The sequence below is a fragment of the Pantherophis guttatus genome, chromosome 2 (assembly GCF_059756535.1).
Source record: "Pantherophis guttatus breed Tessera chromosome 2, ASM5975653v1, whole genome shotgun sequence".
Taxonomy (NCBI): Eukaryota; Metazoa; Chordata; class Lepidosauria; order Squamata; family Colubridae; genus Pantherophis; species Pantherophis guttatus.
This window is the reverse complement of record NC_142064.1, coordinates 233,093,996-233,108,015: the sequence shown is the minus strand read 5'-3', so window position 1 is coordinate 233,108,015 and position 14,020 is coordinate 233,093,996. Positions and strand designations below refer to the sequence as shown.

The 14,020-nt window shown below is 36.8% G+C and overlaps 1 protein-coding gene across 4 annotated transcripts in view; it reads left to right on the top strand.

Annotated features, from left to right (window-relative positions):
• LOC117656314 (contactin-4) overlaps positions 1 to 14,020 on the top strand; it is a 556,506-nt gene that overhangs the window by 514,659 nt on the left and 27,827 nt on the right. For 3 of the 4 annotated variants that reach the window (XM_087887914.1, XM_087887913.1, XM_087887912.1), the window contains 2 exons: positions 9,148 to 9,323; positions 11,114 to 11,234. In XM_087887914.1, the coding sequence (XP_087744040.1) occupies positions 9,148 to 9,323; positions 11,114 to 11,234 (297 nt within the window). The remainder of the gene's footprint in view (positions 1 to 9,147; positions 9,324 to 11,113; positions 11,235 to 14,020) is intronic. The other variant, XM_087887915.1, reaches the window with a different exon arrangement.

Below are 14,020 nucleotides of genomic sequence, written 5' to 3'. Positions count from 1 at the left end.
GGCACTAGGGATTTGAACCGCTGAACTGCCAACCTTTCAATCGAGCTCAGCGTCTTAGCCACCGAGCCATTGCGTCCCATATGTTTCCTGTATAGGAAAGGAAAACTACTAACAAACTAGCCCCTTATAAAATTACTTGAAAATTGGCCTCGTATAAAAATAGGAGGTATCTGTTCTTGTTCAGCATATCTGAGAGCACTGTAACATAATCATAATACCGTGAGGTGTATAGTCATAATTCAGTGGTGTCTGAGAGATGAAAACTGGTACATGCAATGATAAAACACAATACCAAGTCCAAAGGTTGCTCTGTTGTGTTTTTTAGGGTTGAGGTGAGGTCATCTTCTGGAATACATCTAAAATACATTTAAATGGGGTTCTGTCTCCTCATTTGCTACCTATTCATTTTCTTCTGGATTTATTCCACAGAGTTACTGTTAGTCCTTGACTTACAACAGTTCATTTAGCAACCGTTCAATGTTACAACCGCACTGAAAAAAGTAACGTATGACCATTTTTCATGCTTACGACTGTTGCAGCATCCCCATGGTCACATAATCAAAATTCAGATGCCTGGCAACTGGTTCACATTGATGAAGGTTTGCAGTGTCCCGAAGTCAAATGATCACCGTTTGTGACCTTCTGACAAGCAAAGTCAATGAGGAAGTCAAATTCACTTAACAACTGTGTTACCAACCTAACAATTACAGTCATTCACTTAACAACTGGCAAGAAAGGTTGTAAAACCGGCAAAATTCACTGAACTGTCTTGCTTAGCAACAGAAATTTGGGGCTCAATTGTGGTCGTAAATTGAGGACTACCTGTAATCAGAGAAGAATGCAAACATTTTCTTAAACTTGCTATCACTGACAACAAGGGAGAAGCAGTCCAGCTGGCCCAGCAATCAGCCTCTTTGCCAAAACATTTTGCCTTAAAATGTCTTTAAAATGCTGCATCTTCACACTAGACTTGGTAGAAAGCTGAATAAAATGGAGAATAAGATTTCACCAATCAGATTGTCTGCATGTCTTCCTTTGCTAGATAGGCATAGCTCTGAAGTTTCCTGAAGACATAAGATGAAGAATAGGATGGTGAAGCATTCTAGGACTAAACATCATCCCAACCCTTGGATTAATGATATGAAGATAAATTGAGAAAAAGATGAAAGAATCCACATCCTTTCTCCAGAATGCAGAATGTATTAAGGCCATCTTCAGTGCTGCTGTTTCCTTTGTCATGTCTATATGCCTATTTATAATAGCAAGGAAGTAATGTCTTTTGCCAAGAAGTAATGTGTAATGCCTGCTTGAAGGATTTCAGGCTTCAATGCTATCAGCAGATACTCAGTTCATGTGCTGTTACATACCCAAATAGCAAAAATCATTTTGTTTCTTGTTCGGGAAAAGAACTACAGCTGCAGTACAAAAAATTGCTGATAGAAACAGAAATCCCTATCCTCTGATCTTGCAGTGACTCCTACAGTTAAAAATGCCTCAGATTGCTTTTGCAAAATGGAAATTGTCAGGACCTCTTACAAATCAGCTTGAGTCTGGCTTACCCTACAAAGGAGGTACTTTATTCTATATTGACATGCTTCAGAGATATTGTGGGCTTGGTTCCAGACCACTACAATAAAGCCAATATATCACAATAAAGTGAGTCATATGAATGTTTGGGTTTCCCAGTGTATATAAAGGTTATGTTTGCATTGTGCTGTTGTTCATTCATTGGGTAATAGCATCATATCTTAAATATATACACATCTAAATTAAAGAAATGCTTTACTGCTCAAAAATGCTAATCATCATCAGAGCCTTCAGTAATTTGTAATCTTTTTGCTGGTGGAGGGTTCTGTGAAAAAAAACCCACAATATTTATGAAGTGCACTGTAGCGAAGTGGAGTAAAACTAGGTATGTCTATATAAAGCAAGTATTTACCAGTAAAAATTATATAAATATTATTACACACCATAAACATCACACACCTTAAGAAGGATATAATAAAAGTGTTTGTGGCAATAGATGATGAAGTTTGGTAGCCATAATTTTGGTTATGAATGTACTTTTATTCAAGATAAAATACATTTCATTCATTCATTCATTCATTCATTCATTCATTCAACTTTATATAGCCATCAATCTATCAGATGATTCTGGGTGGCGAACAAGAATCACTATCATAATTTAATTAAAACAAAATGCCATTAAAACAATGTGGAGGACTTGATAAATCTGTCAATTAACCACATGATTCAGATGCCATTAAAAAAAAGAGAATCTGTATCAAAAATGCACATAAAAATATGTCAAGTAGATTTGATTATCTACTATCAAGGCAGTGTCAACTCTTAGTGATCACATAGATTTTTTCCATGTCAATCTATCCCTAACTTAATCCTTCGAATCTTCCACAGTGCATTCATTGGAACTGTTACTGAGTCCCATCCACCTTGCTGCTGGTCATCCTTCTCTTCTCTTTCCTTCTCCCTTTCCCAGCATTAGAACCTTCTCCAGAGAGCCAGGCCTTCATGAAATATGTCTCGAAATAGGATCATTTCAGCCTGGTCATTTGTGCTTTAAGTAATAACTTTGGGATGATTTGTTCAATGATCCATTTGTTTGTTTTGTTAACCAAGTGCAATTTTACTTCCTTAGAGTGTCACAGGAAATACTACTGTTTGCATTATATACTGGACGGTTGCAGTTATTCATGCTTACTTAAAACATAATTTTCCCTAAATATTATTTGTGATATGCTCAGAAAAAGGGGAGGAGAGGGGACAAAACAGATTATACATCTAATAGAATAGAGTTGGGAGGAACAAGAATCTCTTGACTGTCATTCATTCAGCAATAGCAGCAACTAAAATAATTTCTGAAACAAGAATAAATTACACTGCCAAACCTAAGACAATATGAAGGAGAAGTAATGGTTTTGTATTTTGAGAGTAATTTTGGCATTTAAATTATTTTTTTCAGTACAACTGTGCTCAGAAATTCCATCCAGGTTTGTGTCTTAATTGCCTGAGCTATTTTGCATTGGTAGATCATGAGATTCTACTAAGAAGTAGATTCTGAAGTCTTGAAATATGCTTAATGCCATACAGAATGCCTAACAAATTAGCAAGCCTTCTTCAGCCAAAAATGTACATGCCTACCCATATTAAGCTTAATTTTTACTGATTTCTAAGCACCTTTGGAAAGTAGAAAATAACAGCATGTTGAGTCTAATGAAAGCCGATTTTATAATTAAAGGAACATTTTTGACAATTCAGATTGGATATGTTTGACTGGTAATCAGTTTCATTATATGAAGACACCCCTACCTGCCAGCAGTGAGTGTATGGTTTTTTTATACTATACTTTTCACTTGTTGCTTCAATAACATCCTTAAATAGAACTTTTCACTTCTTGAAGTCCTTGAAAAGAGATTAGTAAGCTTTCTCCTTGGGGGTGATTTGTAAATTGCTTTGCAGAGGGCTTAAGCTCATGATGAATATAGCTAGAAAAAGTTTCATCAGAGTTGCATTTGGGTGTCATTTTTTATCAGATTTGTTTCAACCACTCACAGAATACAATATATCAAAGTATATCCCTGGTTTATTATTTTTTTTACAGAACATTATTGGTTTTAAAAAATGATGCTTTTCCAGATAATGGGCATTTATGGATGTCAATTGGATGAGATGTTTCAAGGCTCATTCATATATATATATATATATATTTAAAAGGGAAGATTGGCAATATTTGCAAATATTATTGATTTTTTTCTTCCTTTACAACCAAAATTGATATAATTTTAGGGGATGCACAGATTGTGCTTAACATATTTTCCTGATGACTAAATTTACATATATGCCAAAACATAGCAAACTAATATATACATACATGTACATAAATACATAGACACATAGACACACTCACAAATGTACACTCTAAAAAGTGTGTAGCTTTTTAGATGCAGCCAGCCATCAACATTCTAATTTACATCTAAAAAGCTATACACAATATCCACCATATAAATACCACACACAAAACAGCCCAGAGCACACAAAGAATGCTGTGTGCCCTGAGGATGGGCTCCAGCATGACTTCAAAAGCTCAGACAAGAAAACTTCTGGTCCCAGGGACCGACCCAGATTGGATCCTGCAGTGTCTTCCCCTGTCAGAATTGGTAGGGTGTGTTTTTTCTTTGTTAGTTCCTTGATTGGGCTGTTATTTGCTGCTTTTTTGATAGTTCTGTGGTTAGGATATTGTTTACTGTTTTATTATTTGTCTGGGTGTTGATTATTGGTGAGGACATGTCTTGGTCTTTTTGTTTCCTTTTTTTATTTTCTCTTTTGAATGGTATGTAAATGTTGTTTACCTCTATGCACCCGTAGATGGCTCATTGACCTAAGTGCAAAATTTACAGGAATTTTCTAGTGTTTTTCAATATAGCTTGGTCTGCAATGTTCACAATTTCTCATTTGAAACTATGGTTAGGTCTATTCATGTGTTGTGAAATTAGGGAGTTGTCATCACGTCTTCTAGCTGCTAGTAGGTGTTTATGGATGAACTCTTCGAGCATACTGTAATAGCTGCTATGTAGAACAGGCAGGCAGAAGACTCAAAAACTTTACAGTTCAACCCTGGGCTAGGAATATTCTCCTATATTAATTTGACCTTCATTCATTGTCCCATATGACCAAGCCATCTCAGCATATTTTGGATGGATTTTTATTGCACTGTTAATTCATTTTTGTGTATTCCACGTTTGTTCATCGCTTTCTTTCTTCTACAACATACACTTAAGTACCCTGGGATCATTAAATTCCACTTCTTGTTATATTTCTCTTGACGTATCCAGCTCTTATTTCCATGTAACAAATTGGGCAGAAGCACATATACAATAGAAGCTATTCCCCTATTTCAGTAAACATTCATTCCTCACAATGGATTACAGATTACTCACTACAAGCGTTCCTTGTACATATCACCAGAAAGCCATTAAACCACTTAGGAAATATCATCATTATTTTCTTACTTAAAGTTCAATGCAGAACCACTTGCTAAGTATCTCATTTATTTTTATTTTCATGCATGCCTTGCTTCCATATAGACTATTGCTATATTCACAATCAGCCTTCAGTTGCATATTTGCTCAAATCTACACTTGCACATCATTTTTACTTTCTTTTTCCAGGTTCTTCTTGGCTACTTGCATTTATAGCATTCATTTCAATCCCACTCTTTGAAATATCACTATCATTCTCATTCAAATCAAATTACTATTTCTAGCATGGCCTCACTTCAGTTTCATTCCAAATCGTTCATCACTTTTATTTTTAATTCCATTCACTCTGTTGAAGCTGGCTTGTTTAGCACTTTTCATCCATTTCCCAAGCAATATTTTATTCCCCCCAAAATAGCTCTGTATTTCCTCTCCCCTTTTTAATCTTCACACTTATTTTTTCCAGCTATCTTTTCTCCTGCACATACACAATATACAGGATCTTTCTCTCATCTCCAGTTTTTGCAGCTATCATTCTCCAGTATGCGTTTTTTTTCTCATTCAAGCTTCTTGACTTCTTTACTCCACCAAACAGGTATATTTTGCATCAGCATAACTCCACATGCTTCTGACACTGTCTTGCATAATTATTTACACTCCATTTCACACTTCTTCTAGTTCTTCTTTATAACACTTTCTGTCCATTCAGTTGGGAGTTCAAATCTATTTTTAACACTTTTCCATAGAGGATTCCTGGATTAATTCTACTTCCAACCTAGGGTCTTTTACTTACTTTTGTACTTAATTTACTTAAATCTCTCAATATTTCCACATGTGTGCTTACGTAGACTTACATTTAAACTACATATTCAAAATAGACAGATTTTTTTTCTAACTACCCAGTCACTAAAGTATCACCATTCTTATGTTTCTAAATGGCCCTCTACTTTCTAATATCAATTCCACACATCCTTTCATGCAATCTATTTCTTCTGGATTTCATTCATTCAGAACATTGAACAGTTTATCCCTGATCATTCAATTAACACTGCTCATTGAAGCATAACATATAACTATCACTTACCTTTAGATATCTATTTTCACATGCACCCAGAACAATGTAGATAGCTTTAATTTATACTTTTTAATATATCTTGCTGACATACTTATACTACCTGACATACTATTAAATAAAGTCTGAACCAAAGACTAACATAGTTATGGATAAATGGAATTCATTTGAATTAGTGAGTCATTTTCTAATCAAATCTGAAGGATTTGAACATTCAATAAAAGAAAAAAATCAGACAATATTATGATAAACATGGGTATTGTATGTACATTTTTAAACATATATTGTGGAAATATATAATGTTGAAGACAAGAGAAGATGCATATGTAAGCTTTAGCAAAGATCAAAATTTGACAAAGTGATAGCTGGGCAAGACTAACCATTTACTGATGTAGGCTTTGTGAGAGAAAATGTGATTGAAACAGAGACAGATTTCTGGGATTGGGAGAAAAATTATATCATCTAGGCAGCAAGCTCTAGGGAATAAATCAAAACAAAAATGCAATCAGAACAAGGCAGCACCAATTTTTCAAAGACAGAATGGTTTCAATATTTTGCATGTAACAAATAATGAAAAGGGAAGAACATACTTGTACTGTCAGAAAACCATGGATAGAACACCTGAGTTAGAATTGTTACAATCAGCAACGGAAATAAATAAATTGTCTTTAAGACACATTCTTGAAGCTTAAATAATAAGACTGAGAGTGAGTGTAACTCAATAAAGGCGTTAGGAAAAAAGCTTGCAATGCAGAAACAAACAATTAAAAATTTAAATGTATATAGGAATGTCAGAATTAGCTGTAAAAGCAGAAGAAGATATTGTATTTCCTTCCTCCGAAAAAAATAAAAAACATGCAGTATTGTGTCCCCAAAAATATAGTCAGCCTAAGGATAGTTCTCAACTTTTAATATATTAGAAATGCAAATGTTTAGAATAATTCACACATTCCCATGAAAACATTGAGACAATTCTTTAATTCTGAGGAAGAGAAACAAATAGCATTTAGACTTATATACCATACCACTTATATAAAGTTAGCCTGCAATACTCCATTCTAACCACTAGAATGGGCAGAATTCTTGGGGTCCCAAAAGGGTGCTAAATGGAATAACACTGACATTTCCCTTAATTAAGCAAGAGTGGCTCATATTAACTAGGAAAAAGTTAGAAATGTTTGAAAGGATGAGAGTTGAGATTTGCCCTGTAACAATAATTGACCAACATCTGGATCAGCCATGTAGTGAAAAAACTTTTAAACTGAATTGAATTCTCAGCTACTTCTCTTTTGGGTGTTCAGACTAAGTCATTTGAGTTTTCCCAATTCATTAAATAAGTTTCTTACTCTGCCATATTTTATTAAATGTATATTACTAAATCATGTTATATAGCTGTCACTTTTTTTGTGGTACAGGTGAAATTGAAGATTTCTACATTTAATATGTTTGCTGCAAGTTATATCTTTATATATTTAAAGAGTTAGAATTCATCAGTACATTTGTCCTTACGTTTTCCTAAACTTGAATGAGGATGTTGATATTCAAGAATTCTTACTGTCATCTTTCTTGTTTTCACTGCTCATTTATAAGTATTAAAACATATCAAATTGGTTAAAATTGGTTTGTCGTTCTGCTTAAGAAGTAGCCTCTAAAGGGTTATTGGTACAAGAAATTCAGGTACAAAAGAAGTGCGATTTGAGAAAGGTGGATGGGGACCCAGATGTTCCATTGTAAGTGTACCATGCTTTCCAGCTGTTGCTGGCAGGGTTGGAGAGATTTGCAGACTTATGAAATCAGGTATGTTGGACCAAAATTAAAAAGAAGTCTGCTTAACATAGAGCTGTCATTTAATAGCAAAACAAGCCAGGGAGCACTTTCTCCCAACATTTCATTTAATTCACTAATAATTAATGATAAATAGGGAAACTCTTGGAGCTTTTCCATAGTGCCACTTTAAGCTTCTTGAATTCTCTCCAACATCCAGCTAGAAATAAAGATGATTTAAGTACCTCATTTCTAGACTTCATCTTGTTCTGACCCAGCTCCTCAAACACGACAAACCCTCTAACGTGAACTCAAAAGATTCCTTTATTAGGAGTACAAGCAGTCTTGGCAAAAGGTTTCTCTTGCAGGCTAACAAGTCCAAACAGCCGGAAAATGAATAGTTGTCTGCCACACCTATTCATCTTCGCCACCTGTCTTTTATCCACAGAGTTAGGGTGGGGCCTCACTAGCAGCGGTGGTTCTTCCTTCCCCAGGATCGGCCCATGGCTTTCCACTGCTCTCCTGTTTTCTGCCTTCTGCGCAGCCGCGCATCAGGCACTGGACCCAGCTGTTCCTTCTCTTCTTCATCAACCACATCAGACCTGTGGGCTATTGACTCTCCATCTGAGGACTAACGGATAGCCCAGGCTCCGCCTCTGTCTCTCTCTCTCTACCAGCTCCATTCCCTCTTCCCCCTCAGAGCTCCCAGATTGCCCTGATGCTGACCCTGACTCCCAAGCCTCCTCCTCCTCTGATTCAGCTGCTGGTGGGGCCAGTGGCCAATAGGCCATAGCACATCTCTTCCTTACTGAACCAGAAGTTTTACATTCTTGCTATTTAACATGATATCATTATGATTCTAATACCAGAAGTAATAAAATGTTACTTTTGTCCTCCAGATTCCTAACCTAGGTATACCTCATTGTATGGAAAATACAACAATGAAATCATTTCTGAAATTCTTCAAGGTTTTTTTAAATTTTATTTTAAATAATCACATGCAAATGGGCAAAAACACTACAGCAGAGCAAAACAACTTGATAGTGGTATCTACTATCTATTGTCTAACATGGAAAAACATGCTTACATTTCTCTGCTACAATTACTAAAAACACTATGATTGTCCACATTATTAAAGTTTAAGGTGATAAAAATATATATGTTAGTTAAGACAACTGCATTTAACTGGCTTTTTAAAATTATGCTGACCAAATATCATGCAAGTATTATTTTAAAGTTTTAAGTCTTCTAAAAGTTTAAGACTTTTAAACTATACTTTTAAAAATCTGATCATTTATTCTTTGAAATTATTTATAGATCCAACACGATTTGTGGTGGCACCTACCAGCATGGATGTCACTGCTGGTGAAAGTATTCTTCTGCCTTGCCAAGTATCTCATGATCATCCACTAGACATTGTCTTTACATGGTCATTTAATGGACGTCTGATAGACTTTGAAAGAGATGGAGATCACTTTGAAAGAGTTGGAGGGGTAAATATTATTAGTAGTAATTGTTGCAGACTTCATGAGTGTTCAGTAATAAAGTTTGATGATATGTTTATAGATTGTCTGTCTGTTTAGTTGTTAACCCTAAGTCTATTCACAGTTAAGTTATCAAATCATAGCAGTTTATAACTTCAGCAATAAAATATTTGACTTATCTAAATTCTATGTTACCAAGTTAGCTTCTTGATCACATGATCCAAGTACTTATTTCTTGGAATACTCTGCTTTCCAAAAATAACAGTTCATTAACAAAACGTAGTAAATGTAAAACTATGCATTCAGGAAGAATCAAATAGGTAGTTAGTCCTTCAATATTTGTCAACATTGTCAATAAAATTAATTGACATTTTATTTAAAAAAAAAATTACTGCAAACGACAACTGAAATCTCAGAGAGAAACTGTCTATTTCTTTTTATGGAATATTTATATTCCATAAAACAGCTCCACCAAAGTGTAAAACGAGAGAACAGAAAGTCAGAACATAAAACTATACTTAAAGCTAGTTGCCACTATGCAGGAATGTTCCACTCTGCAGAATGTTCCCTGCTCCCTCCTTGACTTTAGAGCAGAGTTTTCAAACTGTGTTCCAAAGCACCTTAAGGTTTTGCAAGATCTGGATGGAATTCCATGGGAGATGATTGGGGGGGGGGGGAGAGAGAGAGAGAGAGAATGAGTGTGTTTGAAAGGCATCATAGCAGTTTCTTTGCAGTACAACAGAACAGTTGGGAAATGTCAGCTGACATTCAGAAGCATCTGTACCCTCCCTCAGGGATGTTTTAGGAGACTCTCATGATGTGTGGCTCTCAAAGGCAAGCAGCAGGGGTTCAGGTACACACACACACACACACACACACACACACACACACACACATCATGTTTCCCCGAAAATAAGTCTTATATTTTTTTTGAACCCTTTGAACATTTATATATATATAAATGTTGTCTACAAAGTCAGGCATTTTTTTAATACTTTGCTGCAGTTATCTGCCACTGTCTGGCTCAATTAAAAAAACCAAGTAGCTGCTAAAAGTTCCAACAGTTTCCATCTCCCCTACAGAACTATGTGATTCTGCAGATTGGAAACCATGGTCAACTTTTCTTTGAATTCAAACATAAAAAGGAATTCCAGGTACTATTGCATGGACTCACTCAGATGTTTGCAGAAGTACACAAAATATTTCTGATGCTGCACAACCACACAGAAGCAATGATTAAATCCATACAATTGCTAATTGGTTACAGATATTTTGCACTTCAAAAAAAATTATATTGTTCCATGCCAAGTAATGCAAGTCCTTGCAGTCCTTGTGACCTTATACAAATATGTGGTCCCTCTAAATCATGGCTGTGCCACAAGGCTCTGGAAACTATTGTAGATGTCTCATCTTTGGGTTGACCTAATAGATGAAGATATGCAGAAAACAGATGTCCAAATACCAATGAAGGTTGTAAACTGGACATTTAGGTAGAACATTAAAAAAAAATTAACTCTTTTTTGCATACCAAATTTATGGTAAACTGCTTGACTGACCTGAAATTCTCTTGTCCTTTACAAGGAGCCATACTTTCCTGTTCACACGTTTTACATTGTTTATTTTAATTGATTTAATTTTGATTTGTAGACCACCACATCCTCCAGATAGTTTAAATAAGCCATGCCTTACATTTCCATCACTTGATGTAAAAGTAATCCATTAGCCAAGTGGCCATCATATGATAATGCTACTTATAGCTCTTTATAAAGTAGTTTTAACATTTTTCCCTACTTTATCAGCAGGATTCAGCTGGTGATTTGATGATCAGAAGCATCCAGCTGAATCATGCTGGAAAATACGTCTGCATGGTGCAAACAAGCGTGGACAAACTATCAGCTGCTGCAGACCTGATTGTAAGAGGTATTTGAATTTTGTTTGCTGCTGTTGTTGTTGCAAAACTACTGCAAATAATACCATAAAGCACAGCTCAAAAGCTGTTTTTTGTGTTCCTTAAACTAGTAATCCAAACAAAAACACCACAGTTTGCCTATGCAAGTACAAGAAAGAAATGTTTAACATATGCTAATCATTATTATAGTTAGGTAAAGAACTAAAATATTGCTCAAGGCGTGAAGTGTCTCCATTTTGATAGGGGTGTGTGAGTGTTGTTTTGTTTGTGTTTTTTTTTAATGGCATGCATCGTACATATGAGGTTGACTGCAAGCTGGGAAGGAAACGGCATGCATGCTTCAGTTGCTTTGGCAGCAATAATTTGCCTGTAGCCTTTTTGCCCTCTCTTTTATTGTTTCCATATCACTCTCTCCACATCAGACTTCTGCTGACCTCTTGGCCATGTTACTGTGACCAAGTACCAAGTACTGCAGTCACATTACTGTGGCAGAGGAACTCTGCTCTGCTTTTCTCCACCTTTTAAGCATCGCTTGGTAAATATACTGCTACTACAAAATGCAAATGATGACGCTTAAAAAAAATATCAGTGTGACCCCAAATCGCTGATCGGTTATGCAGCCACCTCAGGGCAAACTCTGACTATTGTGCTGGATTACTGGAGGTAGTTTAGTTTGCTTATTTGACCGATATAGTCAAGAGGCAACATTAGTCAGAGAGAGATTTATAAAAGCTAAAAGCTATACATTAATCTGGTGGCAATTTATTATTGTCCCGGTGAAAGGTTAATGTGGCTTGAATATTTGGGGGAAAGCTGTAACAAGTAAAGAGTATTTGTTCTTAGAATCTAATTTTCCTGATTGCCATTTCTATCAAATGCCTCTTTTCTGGATAGTCTGATCTCACAGTATCAAACATCCATGGAGGGGGCAAATAGCAAAACACATGTCAAAACATTGCAATGCAAAATCTGCCCCCTGGCCGAGAAGATGAAAGGGAGGAGCTCATGTGATATTATAATATGCAACGCATCCTTTTAGCATCACTGTGCTTATGATAGGCACGACTGCCCATTTGTCAATTATGTAAACAGTGCGTATTGTCTTTTGATCCCGTAAAAAGAGCCTTGGTAGTACAGTGGTCTAAAGCACCCTGTTATTAAGACCAGCTGCCTGCAATTACTGCAGGTTCGAATCTCGCCAGGCTCAAGGTTGACTCAGCCTTCCATCCTTTCTAAGGTAGGTAAATTGAGGACCCAATTGTGGGGGCAATAAGCTGACTTGGTATAAAATATACAAAAGGATGAAGGCTATTGCTTAGCGCATTGTAAGCCGCCCTGAGTCTCCGGAGAAGGGCGGCATATAAATCAAATTAAAAAAAAACAAAAAAAAACATTGTAATAAAGAAATTGAACCCTGTCACTTGCAGCAAAAAACAAAAATTGAATAATGCTGGTAGTCCTCTACTTACGACCACGGTTGGGACTGGTTAAGCAATGCAGTCATTAAGTGAGGCACGATATGACTGCGTCTAATTTTGCAACCTTTTTTGTCACGGACATGTTAGATATCACATGACCACAACTTGCAACCATTCCTTTTGGCTTCCCTATTGATTTGCTTGTCAAAAGCTGTCTGGGAAAGTTACAAATGATGATCAGATGACTGCAGGATGCTACAATTGCGGTATATAGCTGGTTGCCAAGTGCCTGGATTGTCACAATCAAGTTAGATATCACATGACCACATAGATGCTGCCATAGTGGTAAGTGTGAGGATCAGACATAAGTCACTTTTTTCAGCACGTCATAATTTCAACTGGTAACTAAACAAATGGCCATATGTTGACGACTATATGTAGAAAAGACAAAGAATCAAATCAATACACTGATTCTCACTGTTTATTTATTTATTTATTTATTTATTTTTCAGATTTCTATACCGCCCTTCTCCTTTCGGACTCAGGGCGGTGAACAGCCAAAGTAAAACACTTTATACACAAAAGTTAAAATAGATTTAAAATAATTAAATAATTTGGCCCATAATTTAAAACATTTCAATTTAAAACCAATTTCAAATTTTAAAAACCTATCATAAAATCAGGACAGCCGGCTAACTGAAAGAAGTAGGTTTTAAGGGCCCGACGAAAAGTCCGGAGGTCTGGGATCACTCGTATTTCTGGGGGTAGATTGTTCCAGAGGGTAGGTGTCACCACAGAGAAGGGTCCTGGAAGTCCATAGGAAGCCAATGCAGCTCGCGCAGGAGAGGGGTCACATGGGAGCGCCCCGTCGCTCCCATAATCCCCCGCGCAGCCGCATTCTGCACCAGTTGGAGTCTCCGGGTGCACCCCAAGGGGAGCCCCATGTAGAGAGCGTTACAATAGTCAGACGAGAAGTGATGAGTGCTTGAGTGACTGTTCATAGGGAGTCCCGATCCAGAAAAGGGCGCAACTGGCGTATCAGGTGAACCTGATAGAAAGCCCCCCTGGCCACGGCTGTCATATGCTCTTCTAAAGACAGCCGTGCGTCCAGGAGGACGCCCAAGTTGCGAGCCCGTTCCGTGGGGGCCAATGATTCGCCACCAATAACCAGCGATGGCGCCAGCTGGCTATACCGGGACACCGGCAGCCACAGCCACTCGGTCTTGGAAGGGTTGAGTCGAAGCCTGTTTCTCCCCATCCAGACCTGTAATCCAAAGATTTATATAAAAAGCCGCATTTTTCATTGCTCAGGGACTGGTTATCTGAGGAACCATCTATTTTGGGAAGAATTGACATACACAAGGTTCCAACCATTAAAC